General features: G+C 47.7%; 1 protein-coding gene across 6 annotated transcripts in view; it reads left to right on the forward strand.

Moving 5' to 3' along the window:
- Window positions 1-20,618, forward strand: part of HOXA3 (homeobox A3) — a 47,944-nt gene extending 27,326 nt beyond the window's left edge. For 2 of the 6 annotated variants that reach the window (XM_056857218.1, XM_056857217.1), the window contains 3 exons: window positions 3,612-3,693; window positions 16,533-17,124; window positions 19,799-20,618. In XM_056857218.1, the coding sequence (XP_056713196.1) occupies window positions 16,650-17,124; window positions 19,799-20,562 (1,239 nt within the window). In that variant the 5' untranslated portion in view covers window positions 3,612-3,693; window positions 16,533-16,649 and the 3' untranslated portion in view covers window positions 20,563-20,618. Of the gene's footprint in view, window positions 1-3,611; window positions 3,694-7,679; window positions 7,762-8,263; window positions 8,516-13,216; window positions 13,298-16,532; window positions 17,125-19,798 lie in introns of those variants that run through there. The other 4 variants (XM_056857222.1, XM_056857219.1, XM_056857220.1 and 1 more) reach the window with 4 other exon arrangements.
- Window positions 20,619-20,772: the final 154 nt, after the last annotated feature.

A 20,772-nucleotide genomic window follows, 5' to 3' on the forward strand; every position in this document is an offset into this window, starting at 1 on the left:
ACCTAAGGAAGCAGTCCTAAGCAGATCTACTCAAAAGTAAGTCCCATGTTCTTCAGTGGGGTTACTCCCAGGAAAGTGTCTTTAGGTTTGCAGCCCAAATCCTCCTGATCCACGAAACCAGTATTTTTGGGTTATTGCACTGTGAATTCGAGTCTGGTCTGTCCCATGAAATAAGGGGAGGGGAGAGGGTGTCCAGAGACTGGTCTGGTTTCCCACCCCATTGCATGTCACTTCTATTTACTTACAAGAGCTCCTTCAGCTTTGTAAACAGGAACCGGGTGGTAGGTTGAGAAGACTGTGGCCCTGTATGACACCCCGGGTCTCCCTCCCTTCCTCCTTCCAGGCAGCATTTTCAAACACTGACCATTTCTCAGCCACTGACGGGCCCCGTTTAGTGCCTTCAAAGGCCACCGACCTGGCCTGAGTCAAGACTGCCTTTCCCCCCTTGAAAGTACCCCCACGTTTGCTTAGGTTGTTCACTGCAGAAATATACAGAAGAGATCAATATCTCGGTGACACCATTCCACCGGGCAACCTTAGAGTGAACCTACTCGAAGACCAATAAACAAGAATTCTAGTGTTTCTCCAGTGATTTATGGTGTGCAGAGGGGAGCCATCTCTCTCCCCACCCCCAGTTCCGGGTTTGTCAGCAAGAGTTGCCTTTACTTTTACATTTCCGTTACAAGAGCCATAGAGATGAGGCTAGATATGGGGGCTTTGGGCCCTTGAGGGGTGAGAGCGGGCAGCTTTTGGGGCTAGGTGTGAACTTCCGGATCGTGGTGATGATCCCACGGAGAGTTCAACTGTTTTGGCCACAGAGTAGACCTGCAGTTTTGCAGCGGGAGATTCAACCAATGGGACCAGGTCACTAGCTTGATTGCCTCTCAGGGAGCATCCTGCGCCAAGTACGGTCCCAGAAATGTTTGTTTTTGTCCTTGGAAGTCCATTGAGATGCAAGAAGAGCAAATCAAGAGAAATTAGGGGGGGTTAAATCCCATTCAACGGAATTGGTTTGCTGCCCCCCCACCCCGGAGTATGGGCTCCAAGGTGCCATATTTGCCCTCTGCCTTTCGCCAAAGTGTAAAACCTTTGTCCCCTTGAATTGAAGGTACCACCCCCAGCTGACCCCGACAGAAGCAGGATCCCCCCCCCCGTTGGTTCCCCTTGATAACCTGGGATTATAACCTGAGTCCTATTTTAAGAGCCCACATATCTGAGATCTTTATCTCCCGTGCCTTTGGTCCGGGTGCGTTGGCTAGAACCACGATGGAGGCTGGCCCAACCTGCTGCGGGTGACAATAAAAATCCGCATCCAAGAGACTGGGGGCTTGAGCGCTTCCTCGCGCAACTGTCTGACAAACTCTCGTTATTGATGCCCAGATGATCTCCCCAGCCAATTGAGAAGCTGTCAAAATCCGCCGAGATTATGAGGCCTAAATAAACAACGCGAGAAACGCTGCTAGGGCAGATAAAGGTGTTGCTGCCTGTTCTCGGGGAGATACTGAAATTTTAATCTGGAAGAAGAAGGGGGGGTCGGGTCACGTGGCTCATTAAATAATTAATGCCGCTCGTCAGGGATGGATCGGTGGCCGTCAGTTCTCACTAGGAGGAGTGATTCTTTCCGACGTGAAAGGGGACTTCCTCTTTTTCGACTTTCCCCAAAACAAAAGCCAGCCTACCTGATTTATTATTTTTTCCCCCGCAAGAACCCCTCAAAACTTCTTTAAGCAAGCAATAGAGGCTGGTAAGTATACACAGAGCAGTCGTGTGCCCTGATGGCTTTTCATTGCACGTGCTTTGCTGGGACCTTTTGCATAGCGAGGGGAAGATTTACGAAATGTTAAATCTTGGGTTTGCGAGCTGCCTTTCTGGTGAAGAAGCCTCCAAGCCGGGCGAAGCCATTTGACAGCGTCCTGGTCCTCATGCACACTGTGGAAGTTGCCTGCCACAATGCGGGAGTCCCTTTCTCTCTCCCCCCCCACCCTTCCCAATTTGCCCGGTGTTCATAAATCACCGGCCCTTGAGCTGGGCCGAGAAAGAAACCCGAGAGGCAGCAGTAAGCATTGTGAATGGGGGGGACGGGGGGGGGGACGGGGACGGACGGACACACACACACACACACACACACAAAGTGGGGAGTCTCCGGCAAAAATGTCTCTATGACTCATCATTAAGGCTGAGCGATTTAGGACTAAGTTAAAGCCCCGCCATTAATATTCGAGTGGAGGGAGAAGGACGTGGCTTTTCTAAAATGTCTGTGACGTTTTGCTGGCTCTAAAGCTACTTAGCAGCTCTTGGAAAGGGAAAGAAGGATCGTGTTTATTTGTCTGTTTGTCTGTTTCATTTTCTCCCCCCACCCCACCAAAAGAACTCTGGCGGTTTAATACACGGCGGCGTGCGGCTTAATCGCTCCCAAATACACGGGGGCGAAAAGTTTTATTGCATGGCAGGAGGCTGATCTGCCAATAAATAAAGAAGCGGGGAGCCGGCCGTCAAGAACCATCGCCATCGATCGCCGCCCCAGTTTGGTTCTTTACGGAGGGCGGTGGGGCGCGCCAGTGGGAGCCACCCAAGGAGTTCCCCGGGATGGAGACCTGGCAGAAATAGGGGGCAGGAGGAAGCTCACAAGCTTGGGTGCGCCTTACTTGAGAAGCGGCTGCCTGGCAGGACCCGCTGCCTGCTTCTGCCCTCAGAGCTCCCGATGAGCAATAAACACCCCCTGTAAGCTATTATTCTCGCTAATACTTATTTCTTTCTTTTGCGCTAGATGGCTATTTAGCTCTAAATTTAAAATTATGGTCGCAATTACCCAACGAGCCAATTACCACCACCAAATTCTGTCGTGGAAAGCTCTCCCAAGATGGATTTTAGACTTTCCAAGACTCTTGGCGACATTATTATTCCAAGAAATTGCACTTAGCATTATTAGCAATCACTTTTAGTAGTCCCGTTAAGACGAATCGAATGGGACTTCTTTTTAAGAAAGCCTGAATAAAATGCATGAAGAAGACCGAGGAGAGCTGGGAAGACTGCTCATTGTTGCTTTAGATTATAGATATATTGGGAGGGGGTGTTACTTTGTGGAGGGCAATAACCCGCTCAGTTTCAGCCCCATCCCTAATTTCTCAGTTTCCCATATATGTATGGAAATTTATATATCTAAGTGGCCTGGGCCAGTGAGAGACAACTAGAGACTGGTCAGCGATCAGGGCCGAATATTTAAGCATGCGTTCAGCTCCGCCAATTCTGTGCCTCGCATTGAAACTAAAGATCCATTTGAATGTCATTAAACAAAGATGACCACCGCCCGGTTGTATTTAATGTTTTTATTTGACTAAATGATGCCAAACAAAGGTTTCCCAGAGGAATATCAAGCCTGCGTTTCATATCAAAAGGCATATATATCCTTAGGAAGCGGCGCTGCATAATTTCAATTTCATACAGATTGCAATAGGCAATATTATTACATGTTTATGACACAAATCAACAACTTCGTTTTCATGGTGAGGTTCCCCACCTCGGATAACTCAGCAGCCGACCCTCGCCAGGGCTCTAAATGAAAATTATCTTCTTTCCCCTTTTCTTAGCTAATGCCTGTTCTTTGTTTACAGCACTCCTGTGCACCGGAAAATACGTTTCAAAGAAGCATAAAATCTGGAAAGAACTCTGTTCGGTGGCTGGGAGCGAGAGGAGGTAAGAACCCAGTGGGTGGGAGAAAAGAAAAGAAAGCGAAATCTGTTGCCGGAGAGTTTCAAATAGTTTCATGTTGCAGAGATGGCTTTTCGCTGGACGCTTGTTACAAAGGCCATTTATGCACGGGAGGTTTTGCCTTGGATTTGCCGCTCTCTAGGTGCACATTTTTCCCATCCAATTTTTCAAAAAACTCTGCATGGTAGCTTATTTTTGAGTTTTGAGACTTTGGATGGGGTGAAATGTGCACCTAGAAGAGAGCGGCAAATCCAAAGCAAAACCTCCCGTGCATAAATGGCCAAAGGTTACCGCGAGATTCGGGTTTGATAAATAGCTCGATCGGTTGGCATTTTTTCGGCGTGGTGTCGATTCGTCTTCTTTGGCCGGAGAATACGCGTCTTGTCAAACAAAGAAATGCGCAGGACCCTAAGTCAGAGCCAGGTCTTTAGGAGCCATGCAACACCGGTAGAGTGTACACCGCCAGGGGGGGGGGATGTGCTGAGTAAGTCTGGGGTTTTCTTTTAAAAATCGAGATCTTACATTAGGTTGGTGATTTCGTTTCCGGGACTCTCGGGGTGGTGTGTTGCTTTCTGTAGCTCTCCATCGTGTTCTAGAATGTTTACCACGTTTACTGTGTGAATTCGGAAAACAAAAGCCACCGTTAGGATTGGGAATATTTAACTAAACTTGGCAAGGTGGCTGCAGGCAAATCTCAGGACCGTCTGTCCTCTCTCTCCCCCTCCTGTGCATTGGGTTTTAAACTCCTTTCGGTCCACTGGATGCCCCATTGAAGGTGACTGAACATCTAAGCTTGGTTTTAGTGGAGTTGCCTTTCGCACACACACACCCCACAATCCTTGGAATCAATGAAAACTTTAAAGCTCCACCATACGGATGATTAAAACAACAGCCACAGTGGTTGAATACTAAAGGCTGTGTAGAGCTGTTAGAATTTCCTGCTAGAATTACCTGCTTTTATGAGGCTGGAGTACAATTAGTTTCGTTTACTACCTTTTAAAGGGAGGCATAAATTACCCTGCTAGAGGGGCTTGTTGTGTTGATTTAGCTGCTGGCTGAAAAGCTTCCTGCTAAAAAGGGCCTCCAAACAGCCTCCTTTAAGCCGGTTTAAGACAAAATGTTGCTTTAAAATTTCTAAAGGGGAAATAATTCTTTATTTTTCCCAGTGCGTTTGAGGTAAATCCCACAATAGAATCCCAGAAACAGCCTGGCTATTTGCTAACTTGACTCTGAACAATCTTACTTCAATGCATAATAATTTGGAGGGAAAACGCTCGGAGGGAACAAGAGTCTTTCTCTGATAGGAACCTAAACAAACACCCTGGCTTAGGGGGTGGTGAAAATCCATATAATGCAATGTGGCATCTTCCTTAACTGAAACAAGAGCACCCTACCACTAAAACAAGCAGACAAACAAAAAATCACCCTATCTCTAAAGACACATTACAATGCGACTCTCTGTTAAGCTCTGTGTAAAGGCTGCCACTCTAATCATACTTACTTGGAAAGTAAGCCCCATAGATCTATGTGGGACTTTCTTCCGAGTAAACATACATCGAATTGCGCAGAAAGTGTTTCCCATATTAAGTCATTCCCTATATCGGAGAACCTTATCCTGTATTTCAGTCTTAAAATGTGCATAAAGTCAGAGCCAGGTAGTTTAAAATCTATGATATTTTAAGAGTCCCGGAAATAATATGTGGTTGAATGGGTATTTGGTCGACTAGGACTTACTCCCAAACCCACTTTTTAAAAAGGTCAGTCTTTAATGTCAACAGCTTGAGGTTTGCATCAGGCACCGGAAGCATCATTACTTCGAAGCAAGGCCCACTCACTGCCTAGGCTGCAACGTTCAGCAGACTCTCTTGGGGAAAAAGGTCCCACTGAAGCCAACAGGACTTACCTCTGAGTGACTGAGGCTCAGCTTTTCAAGCATTGCAATCTGAACACAGACAATTCACAACTCAGCAGACAGCTGCATGCCCAAAGGCATTTTAAAGTGCCCACCCAGCCCACAACCCTCTCCTTCCTCCTCAACCAGAGTTCCCGGGATCTCAGCCTCAGGTCTGTTCCTTGTCTCTTCATAATGGATTCCAGAGTGGCCTGTCCTGCACAGAAAGCAGAAAGGGAGGAGGACACCTTCCCTCCTTCCTAAATAAAAATGTCACATTTCTTGAGCTCTCCCGAGGTTTTCAGATCTTCCTGTCCTTGAGATAGCAAATAAAAGCATGGCAATTCTCCCCAGTGAAGCAAAATGGGCCTCAATGCAAACAGCGAAGGCCAGCTGCTTTGAAGTCAACTTACTTTTGTATTCAAAGGCAGAATCCCTGAAGTTCCATCAAAGCAAATGAATTCCAGAACCATATTTTGTTTAAGAGCAATATTCAGCCAAGACCCAAGACTCCAGTCAATGTGAAGTGTCTATCTTCCTGGCTTCATGGTGAAGAAACAGGTCATCTTTGAGAGGTTTACTTTTCTTCAGAACTGGCTCATTTCCCTTACTAGATGCCATGTTAATAGTTAAACTGCAGTTTTCACATTAACTTGATGGTTAGTGCTAAAAAAGGTGCTGAGGGAGGGATGCCTGAAAAAGTGGAGCCAGACAGTGTTAAGGCAAGTAAGTTGCTGCTGAACCCCAGATTTGAGTGTGATGTATTGCTTTGGAGTTTCTCTGTGCTAAAGCCACCTTTCTGCTTTTGGCTCAAAGGCAGTTGACAAGATTTTTCTTGAGGCTTAGGAAGATGTGATGTGCCTTTTCCTAGGTCGGCTCCATTATCCATTAATTTCACTTCCATTGTTGCTGAACAACTTCACAGGGCCTCTTTTGACTGGCCTGAAGACGCACAAATCCATCCCCCCCCCCTGCGTTCAGCGTTTGTCAGTGAAAACTGTTCATGGGCAGTACTGAATGACTTGTGTGTGGCTATGATGCCAAGGAAGAGTTTTCAAAAGCATTTCGCTCAAGTTGTTCGTGAGAGAAGGACTTTCAGTTCTGATACTGTCGAAGAGCTCCAAGAAGGCTGTGATTCTACTCAAAGGAAATCAACGCTAGTCAAAGCCGATAGGGTTGCATCCAAGTAGGCAGCTTTGCCGTGGACTTTAGTATGGCTTTGGTTGTACGTTTTCAAGGGGAAGAGGGATTGAGGGAAAACAGACAGTTGCAACTTCTCTTTTAAGATGTTATAAGTTTATTACACCACTTATGCATGCCTTTTTCCATATCTCAGTGGAATAGTAGGATCGAAATTATCCGGGGTAGGTCCCAGCACTTGGGCTTTAACAAGGCTGTGGCTCGGGGAAGATTGTTATTAGAGTAGTTAGAGTTGCACAAATGCTTGAAGCCAAAGGAATAAGACTGCTCACAATTCCACCATAAGGCCCATCTGCTCACACACTGGGTAAAAAAAGAAAAAGAAAAAAAAAGTCTAGGGCAAGTGTTGAAAGAAGCATAACAGAATAAAACTTTCTTCAGTGTGTGTGTGAGGTGGAGAACAGCTGAAGGAAACTAGCTAGTCTAAAATGCAAAGTAGGCAAGACATTCGGGACCAAAACAGTCAAATAACGCCTATATAACGCACTGTGTAGCCATGAATAATTTTATCTTGCTGCCTTTATGAAACAGGAACCTATCCTTTGCCAAAGCATCATGTAGGTTGGGAGAAGTGTGCGGTAGAAACAGAGAAGGTCTTAGAGCTGCATGAAGAATCAAGATCAATTCTTTTCTTAGATCCACTCGTGGGACTAGCTTGACTTTCTTTTCTTTCTTCTCCCCCCTTATAACAAATAATCCTCCCTCTCTGGACAGTTGATCATTCTCCCCCCCCCCTAAATATTTCATAGTTCGAGAACCCTATAATTTTGTACATCACTCAAGTACTTGCATAGGAAATGCGTAAGCACAGGTTGAACAAGAAGGTCCCAAAAGAGTTTGAAAAATCCAGATCCACCACAAAGCGGGATGACGCGTGCCTCCTCCTCCGCCTCCTCCTCCTAGGGTGTTGCGAGGACAGAAGTCCGGCAGTCTCTACCAGAGGCTCCTTTTCCTTTTGTCAGGTAATTACAGGTCTTGGGGGTTCCTACAACTGCTCGGATGTAGCATGTGGGTGTGCAGCAAGCTCCATTCAATGGAAGGACAGAGGAGCCCGTGGGCTGGCGAGTGATCCCTCCTCGTTCTGAAGGGGCTTCCTGAAGGCCAGCCTAGTGGCCGAAGCTCCCCTCGGATGGCGCCGCATGCCCCCTTCCACCCTTGGGGTCACCGGAGAGTCCCACTCTGAAGGGCCAGTTGATTTGTCTCAAAGTTCAACATGCCATCATATGAAAAGAATAGTTCTTACCTTTCCGTCTGAATTTTGGGTACAGAAATATTAATGTGAGAGATGGAGGGGGGGAAATAATCTCCATTACTTGATTGTTTTCCTCTTCTTTAATGCACTTGAGTAAAGCTTTAAAAAAAAAGAGAGAGAGCCGACGCCAGAGGCTCGCTTTTCGAACCCTTGTTCCTTCAGTGATTCCCTATTTCAAATAAAAGGATTTAAGTTGACGTATGACCACGTGAGCATATAATACAGCGCATTATTGTGGCATTTGGAGTGGAGACCCGGACTGGCTTCGCCTGTGATTACGCTTTTCCAGTTTCTGTTCAGAGCAAGAGCTGCTTTCTATTATCCACCCCCCCCCCTCAAGCGACCAACCCGCTCACCCCTCGGAGAGCTTCCAGTTGGGCTACGGCGCTCGGTCCTTATGGAAAGGTTATTGCTGGGCTGTTAGGAGGAGATGCTTCGTTAAAAAGGATGGATTTTATTTTAAGGTATTTCCGTTGATTGTTCATTTGTGACTTATTGCTTGGTGAGGCAAAGGTCAGGAGAAAAGGCTTAAGGGTGTATATGGATACCAGTCAAGCCTCGTTTCCCCCTTTGTTTCAGTGTGCCGGGCGGGGGGGGGGGGGAGAGAGCATTGCAATAAACAGATCAGAGAATCGCTGTGTCTTTTTCACCCTTTTCTCGCGCGGCTTTTGCCTTTCTACGTGTTGTTCTTGTGCCCACTTTTCTGTCTGAATGATACACGCTCGTTTTTCTTTATACCCCTACCGGGGAGGATAATTACCATCGTTTTTAGTGTTTAATATATTCCTCAGATGCTGGTTGAAGTGCATTTTGAGAAACGTCACGGGACAAGGATCGGGGCTTTCTTTCTTTCTTTCTTTCTTTCTTTCTTTCTTTCTTTCTTTCTTTCTTTCTTTCTTTCTTTAGCTCTCTCTCTCTCTCTCTCTGTTTTTCCTGACTCTCTTTCTCTGATTCAAAACTGCCAAATCGATGAGTATGCAATTCCGCTGCCATTTTATTTATGATGCTTCGTGGTACTATATTTGGGGGGGGGGGTTACGTGCGCCACTGGAACCGCCACAATTCCGGTGGAGAAACAGTACCGTCTCCCTATTTCTCCTTGCTAAAAATTCAACCTTGTCTCGCAGACTGAATAAAAGCGTCCCTCCCGTGATCCCCTAATAATCCACGAGATACTGGTGTGTGTGTGTGTGTATGTTTGTATAGTCAGGGATCTGGAAAAGAAAAGGGGGCGCATTCATCTCCCTCCCTTTACATAAAGGTTTACATTCTCAGATTTCCTATCCTGATCACCGTGTTTTACCCTTCAATTTCTTCAGTTTTATGGAGGGAAATGCACATTAAATAGCTGGAGGGGGGGATAATGAAAGCCCTGCTTGCGTTTTACAAGGGGACAAATGTTATATAAAATTACATCCACCACTGAGTCCCAGCATTGCGAAAGGTCAGAGTGCTGATTTTTGATTTATGTTGCCAGTGGGCTGGGGGCAGCGCTCTCGCCTACGCGCCGCTGTGCCGGTCCCCATTCCCGTCCCAAATTACCGGTCAATTGCAATTATTCCGTTTAGGGGTAGATTTCGGGGCGCGGGGGGGGGGAGAAAGGTTGAAACTATTAGAAATAAAAAAAAGCTTCCCTTGCAGAAAATGTTGTGACTATTTAATCCTGGAGTTTTCCCCGAGTTCCTGTAATGCGGAGATGCAAAAGGAACCTGCCCCTCTAATCACAAAGCAAAACAAAAAGGGGAAAAGGGGAAAAATAGTAATAACGTCTTTTTCTTTGAAAATCTACAATTAAATATGGGTTTTGGCGGGGGAAACCCCAGATTTCAACTAGGCCGACCGGGGCTTAGAAACAAATAAAACACCGTGTAAGCTTTTAATTGCGGCTCCATTACTTTGTCATCGTTCCTTATGATTTATGACCCAGTTCTGGAGCATTTTGACCCAGTTAAAACAGTCATAAATGAGAGTGTCCTGATCCTCTCCGCTCTTAGGTAGAGGAGCGGAAAAAAAGACTCGGTGGCAGAAGCTGAATAGGGAATCGTGTGTAAACCTCGAATAAATCACAAAACCGTTTTCCATGGGCGGTCATATAGTGCCGGTGAGATAAACCATGGTCAGGACAAAACCGTTTTCTTCCAAGGCTGGCCAGCTCGCCACAGTTCCAGGGCAGCGAAGCTGAAGACACGTACTGAGAAATAAGCACCATTGGGTTCAACGGTACTTACTTCCGAGTAAACGAGGCGTTTGGGACTGGGATTGTATCCACAATCTCTGCCAAGGATACCACCTCTGGATGATTTTCCCTCTGCCTATTTATCTCCCAATGATTCCGAGCCGTTTCTTCCATTTTCGGCACCCAAGGACTGGTCAGCGTTTGTCGAGATTAGAGGGATTTGAAAGGTTTTAGTCCAGAGAAGAATTGATGGGGTTAATCGTCATGACTGAATCCAAACGCGGGATTGAGGGTGGGGGGGGGGTTGCTGGCAGAGCAGCCCTTCTCCCCCAGGTTGCAGAAAGGGTGTTTGGAAAGAGTCGGCTTAGAAAGGTGTATCAAATCCCCCCTCCAATGGATCCCCCTCGGATCTATGCCGCTTTACTTCCAATGGCCACCGTCCTATTACCTTAGTTACTTGGAGGGGCCGAGCAACGCCCAGGCGCCTTGGGCTGAAATCCAACAATATATATATTTGTTAAAGAGTCAAAAGGGTTAAGAAAAGAGACCAAGCCCTTATATTTCCCCCCAGAAGCATTAAAACTAAGCGGGAAGTGGGGGGGGGCTGTAGCAGGTGGGGGGAGAACCTCTTCGGTATTATTGTTACTGACCCGGGCAATTCAGACCCGGGGCCTGGCAAACTCCTGCCCCCGAAAAGCGACAAGTTGTCTACCTTCTTTTGCTGGGAGGGGGGAACCAGATCTGATCTCTGCATCTGGACCTGGGACGGACTCATAACAAAACATCCCAGAGTCCTTGGAAAGCCGGGCCGCCTGCAATCCCGCGCTCTTGTGCTCCTGGGGCAGAGGCGAAAAGGCGCAGTCCTCCCTCGGATTTGGCTCAGGAGAGGGATCTTCTTCCCCCCCCCTCCAGTGTCGCCGAGCGGGCTCCTCGATTTGGGGGGCGGGGTGTCGAAAACGAAGAGGAAAAGCCACTTCAGCAGTTTTGAGAAGAAAGTGGGGGGGTTGATTATTGACAGAAGGGGCGTTCTCGTCCCGCGCAACTTTCAAGGAGTCGTTTTGTGGCAAAAATGCCTACCGGTGGATTTTGGCCCCTTCTCTCCCCCCCTCCTACGCTTCTCCTTTCATGTTGGGCCGCGGCGATGTGCTGCGAGGAGCAAGTGTTTTCTGTTGTGGCGCTCTGTTTACAGCTCGGGTGCGTGAAGTCATAAATCTTGCCTCGCCATAAATGACAAAAAACCATTGGTATGCAGAAGAGGCCACCCTGGCCTAAGAGTCCTTGTGGGTTCCCTTTTTATTTATTTTTTAAATGTCTTTTAAAGTCCCCTCTCCCCCCCCCCCTTTGGCTTTGTTTTGGCTTTAAGGTGACGCTTGCGGTTGCCGGAGGAGCTTTGTATTTTTAACACCTTGGGTAACGGAGGCCTGTCAAATTCACACCTAGGCATTATCCGGAGGTTCCTTTGAAGCTGCTGCGAGCCAAGCGGCACCTTTGTGTGGGTTCCCCCCCCCCAAGCCTCGCCCCCGGTGCCCGGTTTTCTTGGAACCGGGAGGCATTCCGCCCGGTGATGCTATGTCAGCCTGGCACAACCTGGGACCAAGGATGGACTGAATTGGGGGGGGGGGGTTATCGAAAAGAAATAGGCAAGAAGAGGAGAAGGAGACAGGAGCGAGGTCGGCCAAACGCAAACGTCCACACCCCCAACATGCACACACAATATCCCATATATCTCTGTGAGTATGTATTGAATGACGCCTTGTGGTGTGTTGTCTCTAGGTAAGGAAGGGTGCGGGCTCGGCTAGCTGTCTACTGGTCTTTGGCCACCCGAACCGCAACCCACCGTGGTCAGCTGGATTTTTTTTGAAGGTCCCTCCGTTTCAAACGGAACTTTCGCCTCCTGGCGTGTGTTTTAGGGTTTACTCGCGAGCAAACCCCGTTGGTTTCCTGACTGGATCGAGGGGACGTGTCAAGAGGTCCCATTGCTCCGGAGACAAAGGGCAGGCCTCTCGGTTTGGCGGGGCCTGACCCATGTAAACGCGTCCCCTTGTTTTCTAGGAATGGAGCTCAAAAGCAGACGCCTCTCGTTGACCTGCGAGCTGGGCCCTGCACATGTGTGCTGAACGTGTGGGGTGTCCCGTGCATGGCTATGCATGCGCGGGGGGGGGGGGCTGCCCGGGAAAGGTTCCCTGATGCGCCCTTACATGGGCATCTGGCCGGCGTTGCCCATCGTGGGCCAGGTCCTCGTCCCCAAATGTCATTTATTCGTTCCTTGGAGAGGGCGATCCTGATTGGCCCGGCTGCCAAAGAGTTCCTTTTGAATCATGGGGGGGGGGGGGATCCAAGCCTTGAACACCCCCCATCTCACCCCTCGCCCCTGCCCAGAAGCGCCCATCTTCACCACGCCGGAGCCAATATTATGAGCAGAGTAATAAAACCAAAACCAGGGGGTCGGGGCAAAGTGACCCTGTCGTGCGGACCCTTTGTCTTCATTAGCATACTCCCCTTGGCCTCCGGTGCCGCCCCAGCGCTCCGCTGGTCCCGTCCTCTTTCTTCTGGCTCCCTCCATTCCCTCCCCCCCCCCACTCGGCCGGCTGGACTGCCTCCCCCGGACTTCCCGAGGCAGCTGCCCTTCCCCAGCAGACGCCCCCATGGGCGTGCAAGATTTTATAAGAAACATTCCCTGCTTTTTCTGAACGACTGCATTGGGGAGGGGGGGCTCGCTCCTTTAGTCGGGGGTCTGTTTCTGCTCGCGGCTGGCCTGAGGGTGGGGAAGTGGAGGTAGGGGCTTGGGCGAGGTAAGGCGGAAGGGAGGGGGTCTGTCGGTCCGAGACAAGCTGGAGAAAGCGCCCCTCGCGTGTTCTCCTCCTCCTCCGGATTCAAGCGGGGCTCCTCCCGTCTTGGCTGCTGGTGGGGATGCGTTAGAGCTGGTACCCATCCCGGAGGAGCTGAGGGGCTTTGGCTGGGGGGTGCTGGTGGTGGTGACATAGTCCTGCCCCCTGGGCCGGGAGCGAGCGACTGTCGCCGAGCCTCCAAAGAGCAATGCTGGCTTCCCCCTCCGTCGTCGAAAGTTAAGGTAAGCAGGCCGCAAAATGCGCTGCTATCAGTGGCGAACGGCGGAGTTTATGTCCTGGTGATTTATGACCAGCGACTTAAATCTCGGTTCAAGAAGAGTTCACAGGCTGGGGCTTCCTTCCAGGCAGTGACGGATAGACCCTTTGCACGTCGAGTTCAGGCCAGTGGCCCCTCGCCCCTCGACTTTCCTTTCTCTAGCAGGAAATCTTGCGGTGAGAGGCTTTTGCTGTCGAGGGGGGGAGGCGAGGGGGGGCGACGGGGAAAGGGGTGTCCGCGCGGGTCACCGCTGTCGAGGGGGCTGGGGGTCGACAAAGGCGAAAGAGGGAAGCGCTGGGGCTTGGCGTTAGCCTGAAGTCGGGTCCACACGCCCAGCGAGGCGAGGGGCTGGCCCTGGAAACTTTTAGGCCCCTTAAGGAACTGAACCCCGAGGAACTAAATCGGCCCAAGTCCAAACATTCGGCCTGTCCTGGGGTATGGTTCCGAAGGGAACAGTGTGAGAAAGGGCGGAGTTGTTTGGGAGGCTGAGGAAACCAGCTGCCAGCCAAACTCCCCCCCCTTTCAATGTGCTTATTAAAAAAAAAGCAAATCAGATTCTTTCTTTGAAAGAACCGATCTTGATCACGCCGAGACCCCCTCCCCCAATTCTATGAGCACTTGCTAGGAAGTAAATCCTTTTAAGCTCCAGAGTACACGTGCATAGGATCGAACTACCTCCTGAGGTTGCAGAGTTGTACACCAGGCGGAATCTTGCCCTTTGATAAAAGATCAAGAGCTCCAGGAGAGGCTGTGCCTGCCAAGCCAAATTTATTTTGGGCCTGTTTTTGTCGCTGTCTCTCCCTCCCCCACTCCCCCCCCTTTATTGTTGTCGACTAACCTGCTGTATCTGCAAGAGACAAGTTATCTGGAGAAAGCATTTATGTTGGGAGGTATAATTTATTAAACGTAGGGTCTAATCCAAGCTGGGAGTTTTGCCACTGACTTCGGTGGAAGCTGGTTTGCAGGTCTCGTGTGGTAGTTTACTTGTGAGGATCCTGTTGGCTGTTAAGAACACTCTGTCTCACTCACTGACACTCTTCAGTGTTATCTTCCCCAGAGTTATGACTGGCACCGACTAGGTAGTGATACCTAAGAGAGCATGCCAACGTATTAAACTGTCAAGGTATTAAGAGGGGAAAGGGGGGGGGAGTCTAAAAATCATCACCGATTTTATAAGTCGTAGTTGTGTTTTAGGAAAGTCGACAGTTCAAACTCGCAGGCACAAAATGCGACTTTCTCGAAACCTGGAAATCTTAAGGAACAAACAACAACAACCGGATCTACCATGTAGGCCATTGATGCATGGGAGGTTTTGCCTTGGATTCGGCGCTCTCTAGATGCACATTTTCCCCCATCTGAATTCTCAAAACTCTGCTTGGGGTCTCATGGTTGAGTTTTGAGGAATTGGATGGAGAAAATGTGCATCTAGAGAGTGGCAAATCCAAGGCAAAACTTCCCATGCATAGTTAAAAGTAAAGTACTTCTGTTTAGGTCGATTTACTTTCAAACTGGACGAAATCGAACTCTGTCCTTGTAGGCAGCTGTGATTTGGGGTTGTCTTTAACTGCTTAGGTTTTCAGGTCTTGACTATTCAGCTTGCCTAATAACCACTGAAAGACTTGGTAACCTTTAAAAAAAACAAATTGGCAGCAGCCAGATGTAAAAGCCTTATTAAATCAATTTGGCGCTATAATAACTGATTTTGAAGAAACGGGTCTGCATTGAAGCCCAAACGCCTGCAATTAATTTGAAACAGAGAGAGAATATGATATCGTGTGATTTCGCCTCAAGCGATGAGCCTTGGCAGAGGAGTGTTTTGATCTGAATAGTGAAGTGTGTGTGTGTGTGTGAAGACGAGGGTATGCATAGGAAGGTGCGAAAAGATGCGTTCAATTTCTGGTACTGGCGAGCCTATAAAAGTTTTAGATGCTAGATACGATTTCTATGAACGGGAGCCCATCTCTAGCTCCCTGAGCTAAGGCAGGTAAACATTGTTTGAGTGAGCAGAAAAGATTCGCCTGGGCCGGAGGAGCATTCTGCGGTTTTGTGTGTCCGTTCGCTTCTCTGCAGCCAAATGACCCTCATACATCAAATTACATAGCAGTTCCAAAGACAGAACCTATTATCGTTGAGTTGGTAGGAAAGTTCAAACCGTGGTCATGGAGATGAACGCTGGTTTTTCAGGTTCCTGGTGTGTGTGTTTTGCCCCCAATCCATCATGTCCGAACAGGTAGAATTCGGGGGATCTTACATGGGAGGGGTGAAGGGAGGAGGAGGTCTTGAAGAACGTTTTAAAACTGCTTATGGATTTGATGGACTCCTGGTAAGTTTATTTCACTTCCCTCAGAATATAGTCTACACATAGGCTTGAAAGTACAAACAGATATTTCCCACAAAGAATGGCTGTCTGGAGGGTTGTTCTCAGATGCTTAGGCTTGGCTACATGTCCAGGCTGTTCTGATCCTAGAAGCCAGATTTGTGTCGCTGTGAACAGTCGCAGCATTTAAACATAATTTATGCTCAGGAAGTTGGCTGGTTATTAAATGGCAAAGTAAGGGGATCTCCCTAGTCGATCAGCAGTTTCATTACACGAGTGTCATTACGTGTTACAATTTCACTTCCTATCAAATGTTTTATGAGTTGGACTCCCTCGACGCCAAGAATTTGGAGCAGCCCATGAATTGTGAATATTACATAGGTATTTATTGATTTTTCTCGGAAGTAAATTGTATTCAGAATTGTAACTAGGCTTCGATCTTTTTTTTTTTTTTAAGGGAAGCAAAATTATGTCTTGCAAGCTGTAGCAGGAAAGATCTACCAATTAACGCGGAAGTAATAATTGGGGGGGGGGGTTCTTCCAGCGTCCATTTCAGTTTTCTTTGATCGCTCTTATCTGGAAGTGCTGGATTCACATAAGCTAGGATTTCCTTTCTATGAGAAGCCATAAAACAAATTTCAGTAGGGGGGGGGGAGTCTGGAAATCCTAGAAAGCCCATCTCCTACAGCAGTAAACCACACGGTCCTGGCTGCCAGTAAATCCAAGCAGTTTTTCTCTCCAAACGCTCCTCGCTCCAGGCCAAGTCATGCTGCTAAATATTGCTGACCACTTTTTCTGTTATGGCTTTCATGTCACTTAGCTATTGAAAGTAAGATGGATTTGTACCATTTCTTCACTCTCCTGTGCTTTCCCTACTCCCTAGGTCTACCAGGAGGGGCCATTGGAGGAGGAACGTCACGTGACAGAGGGGTGCCAATGTTATTCTTTAAGGGTGTCAAGACCCTGTCAGTTTGTGAAATAAATATTGGGAAACAACGAAATGCAAAAAGCGACCTACTACGACAGCTCTGCGATCTATGGCGGCTATCCCTACCAAGGAGCAAATGGTTTCGCTTACAATGCTAGTCAGCAGCAATATCCTCCGCCTCCTGCTTCGTCGCTGGTGGAAACAGAGTACCACCGACCTGCTTGCTCTTTACAGTCCCCCGGCGGCAGCTCTGGGCCCCACCATAAGGCCAATGAAATCAATGAGAGCTGTATGAGGACCATCAGCGGCCAGCCCCTCCAGCCCCCGGTCCTCCCAGAGCAACCCCAGCAGCCGCCTCCCAGCCAACAGGCACCCCCTCCGCCGCCCCCCTCCGTATCGCCACCCCCAAATGCCAGCGCCAATGCCACCTCCGCCAACGCCACCAAGAGCTCCATCATGAACTCGCCCACCATGTCCAAGCAGATATTCCCCTGGATGAAAGAGTCTCGACAAAACACAAAGCAGAAAAACAGCGGTTCCAGTTCAGGTATGGAAGGAGGGGGGAGGGGGGAGGCCAAGGGCTATCGAAGGAGGGCAGTACTTACACGGGCAGACAGACAGCTCCACCACCCAGTTCTTGGGATCCTTCACTCTTAGGTGTCGCATTGTGGCAGGACAGGTTTGGAAGGCCCCCCAAACATTTCACCTGGAAATTGAGCCTTAAAAGCCTCCTGAGATCGCAAGGATTCTCTTGTTTCAAATATTCTTTAAAAACAAACGGACTACAGGCCCCGGTCTCACAAGAAGGGAGCTGGAAGAGAAACTTCAGGTTGTTTTAGGTGACTTATTCCAGAATGTGAAGTTTACTAAGCTTCCCAGCTCTTCTCTGTGCAGGCTGGGAGATGACTGCAACAGCCATCTCTCAGCCTTCAACATTCCATAGCCAAGACCGCCCCCTCCTCTTTCCGTTCGCTTTAAACTATGTCAAGATACAAAGGTCCGGGCCTGTCTTCAACCAGTGGCAGGACTTGTGTTGTCACCCCCCCTTTTTTTGGCACACTACTCTTACAGTCACAAGACAGCGACCTGTCTCAGCTGAAGTCTAACAAGAGTAATATAGCTCATCATTATCTGCAGTCAGGATCAATGCATGGTTTGATATTCATAACCTCTTGATTTTAGCTCACAGACAGGGCTGCTGCCTTAGAGTGGTAAACAAAGCGTCGGGTCCTTTAGCACTTTGCAGGCAGGTCCATAAATACATTATGGGTGGATTATGGTGTTTATCAACAGTGCTATTACGTAAGTAAACCCAAATCGATGGGGAAAGTATTAGCCTCAGCCTCCCCAGGCATTTGGCTTCTGTTTACCACTTACTTCCTCAATTTATCTTCTGCTGAGAAAAATAGATTCTAATTTTTGTGCAAATGTTTTCTTCGATGCATTTCTAATGCTGTTATAGTTGAAAATCAACACTGGCTTGCTTTATTATTTAATATACATAGTGCTCTAAACTGTGTATTCTTCTCCCTACGTATTTTATAATTTTGAACACTGCCCCCATTCATAACCCATTTCTTCCCAAATACTAATGGTGGCAGCCCAGCCGATAACATGTTACCTTGGAAGTAAATCCTATTCAATTTTGTGGGACTTACTCATGAGTAAATATGCTGAGAGGCTGCAGTGCAATCAAAGAAACTTGTCCCACTGAGCCCTGGGTAACTTATGCACACAGCCTGAAATTAAACCTGTAAGCAAATCCATGGATTTCAGTGGAATTTACTTCCAAGGGAGCTTTGGATATCCATCTCCATCTCAGTGAACTAAATAAGATTTTTAGCATTTTTATTTTTACCTCTCTGAGTGGTGCATAAACACAAGGCCAAAAAATAGTTGGGAGGGGGGATGGGATCTAAGCAGCGCCCCCTCTTATGGTGATGAAAAAACAATACACTAAATCAGTGGTTCCCAAACCTTTTGGGCCACCGCCCCCTTGGTTCCACAAACTCAACCCCAGTGCCCCCTAACCTATCCTATAAAAAGCATTATTCAAAATAGGGGTTTGCATGATGCACTAAAGAAGATAAGAACAATAAAATTTCAAAACCGTAACAATTAATTGCACATCCATTCAAAATCAAATTAAAATGTTTTAGTTGAAATTTATTCAATAAAAATGATGAACTTGATTCAGTGGTACCAGCTCTTCAAAGTCTGGAAAAAAGTCTGCTAGTTACCACCAAATTTGCCAGCATGGTACCATAGCTTGATCTATTGTAAATTGGTGAACAACACAGTTGAGGGGGCCCACCTCTAGTGCCCCCCTGCTGCCCTCTTGCCTCTTAGTGTCCCCCTAGGTAATCCCACGGGCCCCCAGGGGGTGGTACTGCCCACTTTGGGAACCACTGCACTAAATGATTCGAAATATCCTGCCTTTGAATGACATTCTGAAATTTGTCTCCAGAGAAGTTTCAAGGTAGGCCAGGCCCTGCGTGGCCATTTAATCCCATTCACCAGAAGGGCCCACAGTTCTGTCTAACCCACCTGTTCTCCTTTACTGGTTTGTGGAACTGGCAGTTGGAAGCAGTAGAGGAAAGAAATGATTGGGGGATTTGGGCTTTTGCCCTTGGGTCTTATGTTTTGATGGTCAGTGTATCTTATTGTGAGCAATGAAAGATACCTTTTTGAAGTCTTTTGGGTTGGAAATAATTCAGGTGCAGTATCCTGAACCCACAGAGGTCAATGAGGTATTTGCATGTGATTTAAAGGGGTCAAGTATTGTCCTCCCTAAAATCTCCTAAGCAACAAAATAATTCAGTCTACAGACTTCAAAAGACTTTCATTCAATTACTTAGAAGAAATCCAATTCATGTAGCAAACATCCCTTGATTTGGTGGTTTGGGGACTGACAGTGTGTAACCCCAAAGTCTATATCTTCATGTACCACTGCATTTATCTTTTTAATAGAAGTATTTATGGGGCTGCATTTCTACCAGTTTTCAAGGGCTATATCCTGGGTCCTACCTATAGTCTGTATACATTTCTTAACCAAGTTACTATCACCTGATTATAGGGTGGTCACAGCAGGAAATCTGACCCATGAAAATGTCAGCTGGACCCTGCAATATGTCTATGTCAGTATGACAGAGGTGCTTGATTCTTTGTTGTTTGTCCGGGTGCCACCATGCTCACGTTGTCCTTTGTTATGATTTGCACAGGTGAGAGTTGCGCTGGCGACAAAAGCCCCCCTGGGCAAGCTTCCTCTAAGAGAGCCCGCACGGCTTACACAAGTGCCCAGCTGGTAGAACTGGAAAAGGAATTTCACTTCAATAGATACCTTTGCAGGCCAAGAAGGGTAGAGATGGCTAACTTGCTCAACCTCACAGAAAGACAGATCAAAATATGGTTTCAGAACCGCAGGATGAAATACAAAAAGGATCAGAAGGGGAAAGGTATGATGACCTCCTCTGGAGGACAGTCCCCCAGCAGAAGTCCTGTCCCACCGGCAACTGGAGGATATCTGAACTCTATGCATTCCCTAGTGAACAGTGTTCCCTACGAGCCCCAGTCGCCTCCGTCCTTCAGCAAGCCTCATCAGAACGCCTACGGCATCCCGACGTCATATCCTGCTCCTCTCAATAACTGCCCGCCTGCTCAAAAGAGATACTCTGGAACTGCAGCAGTGACGCCTGAATATGACCCTCATCCTCTTCAAGGCAATGGCTATGGCAATCCACATATACAGGGAAGCCCCGTCTATGTTGGGGGCAATTATGTGGATACCATGGCGAATTCTGGGCCTTCCATCTTTGGTCTGACTCACCTCCCTCATCCTTCTTCCGCCAATATGGACTTCGGCGGGCCGATGGGCAACAATCATCACCATGGACCTTGTGATCCACACCCGACCTACACAGATCTTACTTCTCACCATCCTTCTCAGGGAAGAATTCAGGAAGCTCCCAAACTCACCCATCTGTAATATACCATCATCAGTTACTATGTGAATCATAAATTAAATCCCTCTCCCCTCTTTTTTTTTTAAAAAAAGAAAAGGAAATACTTTAGGCCCCTCCCCCTCTACTTTACTTTGGTTTTCTTTTCTGTTGGGTAAAAAGCGTTTCCTAGTTTATGTGACGTAGCAATATTTGTTGCTTGAATCGCTCTCTAGTTTCTATAGTGAATATTTATC

The sequence above is a fragment of the Euleptes europaea genome, chromosome 11 (assembly GCF_029931775.1).
Source record: "Euleptes europaea isolate rEulEur1 chromosome 11, rEulEur1.hap1, whole genome shotgun sequence".
NCBI lineage: Eukaryota > Metazoa > Chordata > Lepidosauria > Squamata > Sphaerodactylidae > Euleptes > Euleptes europaea.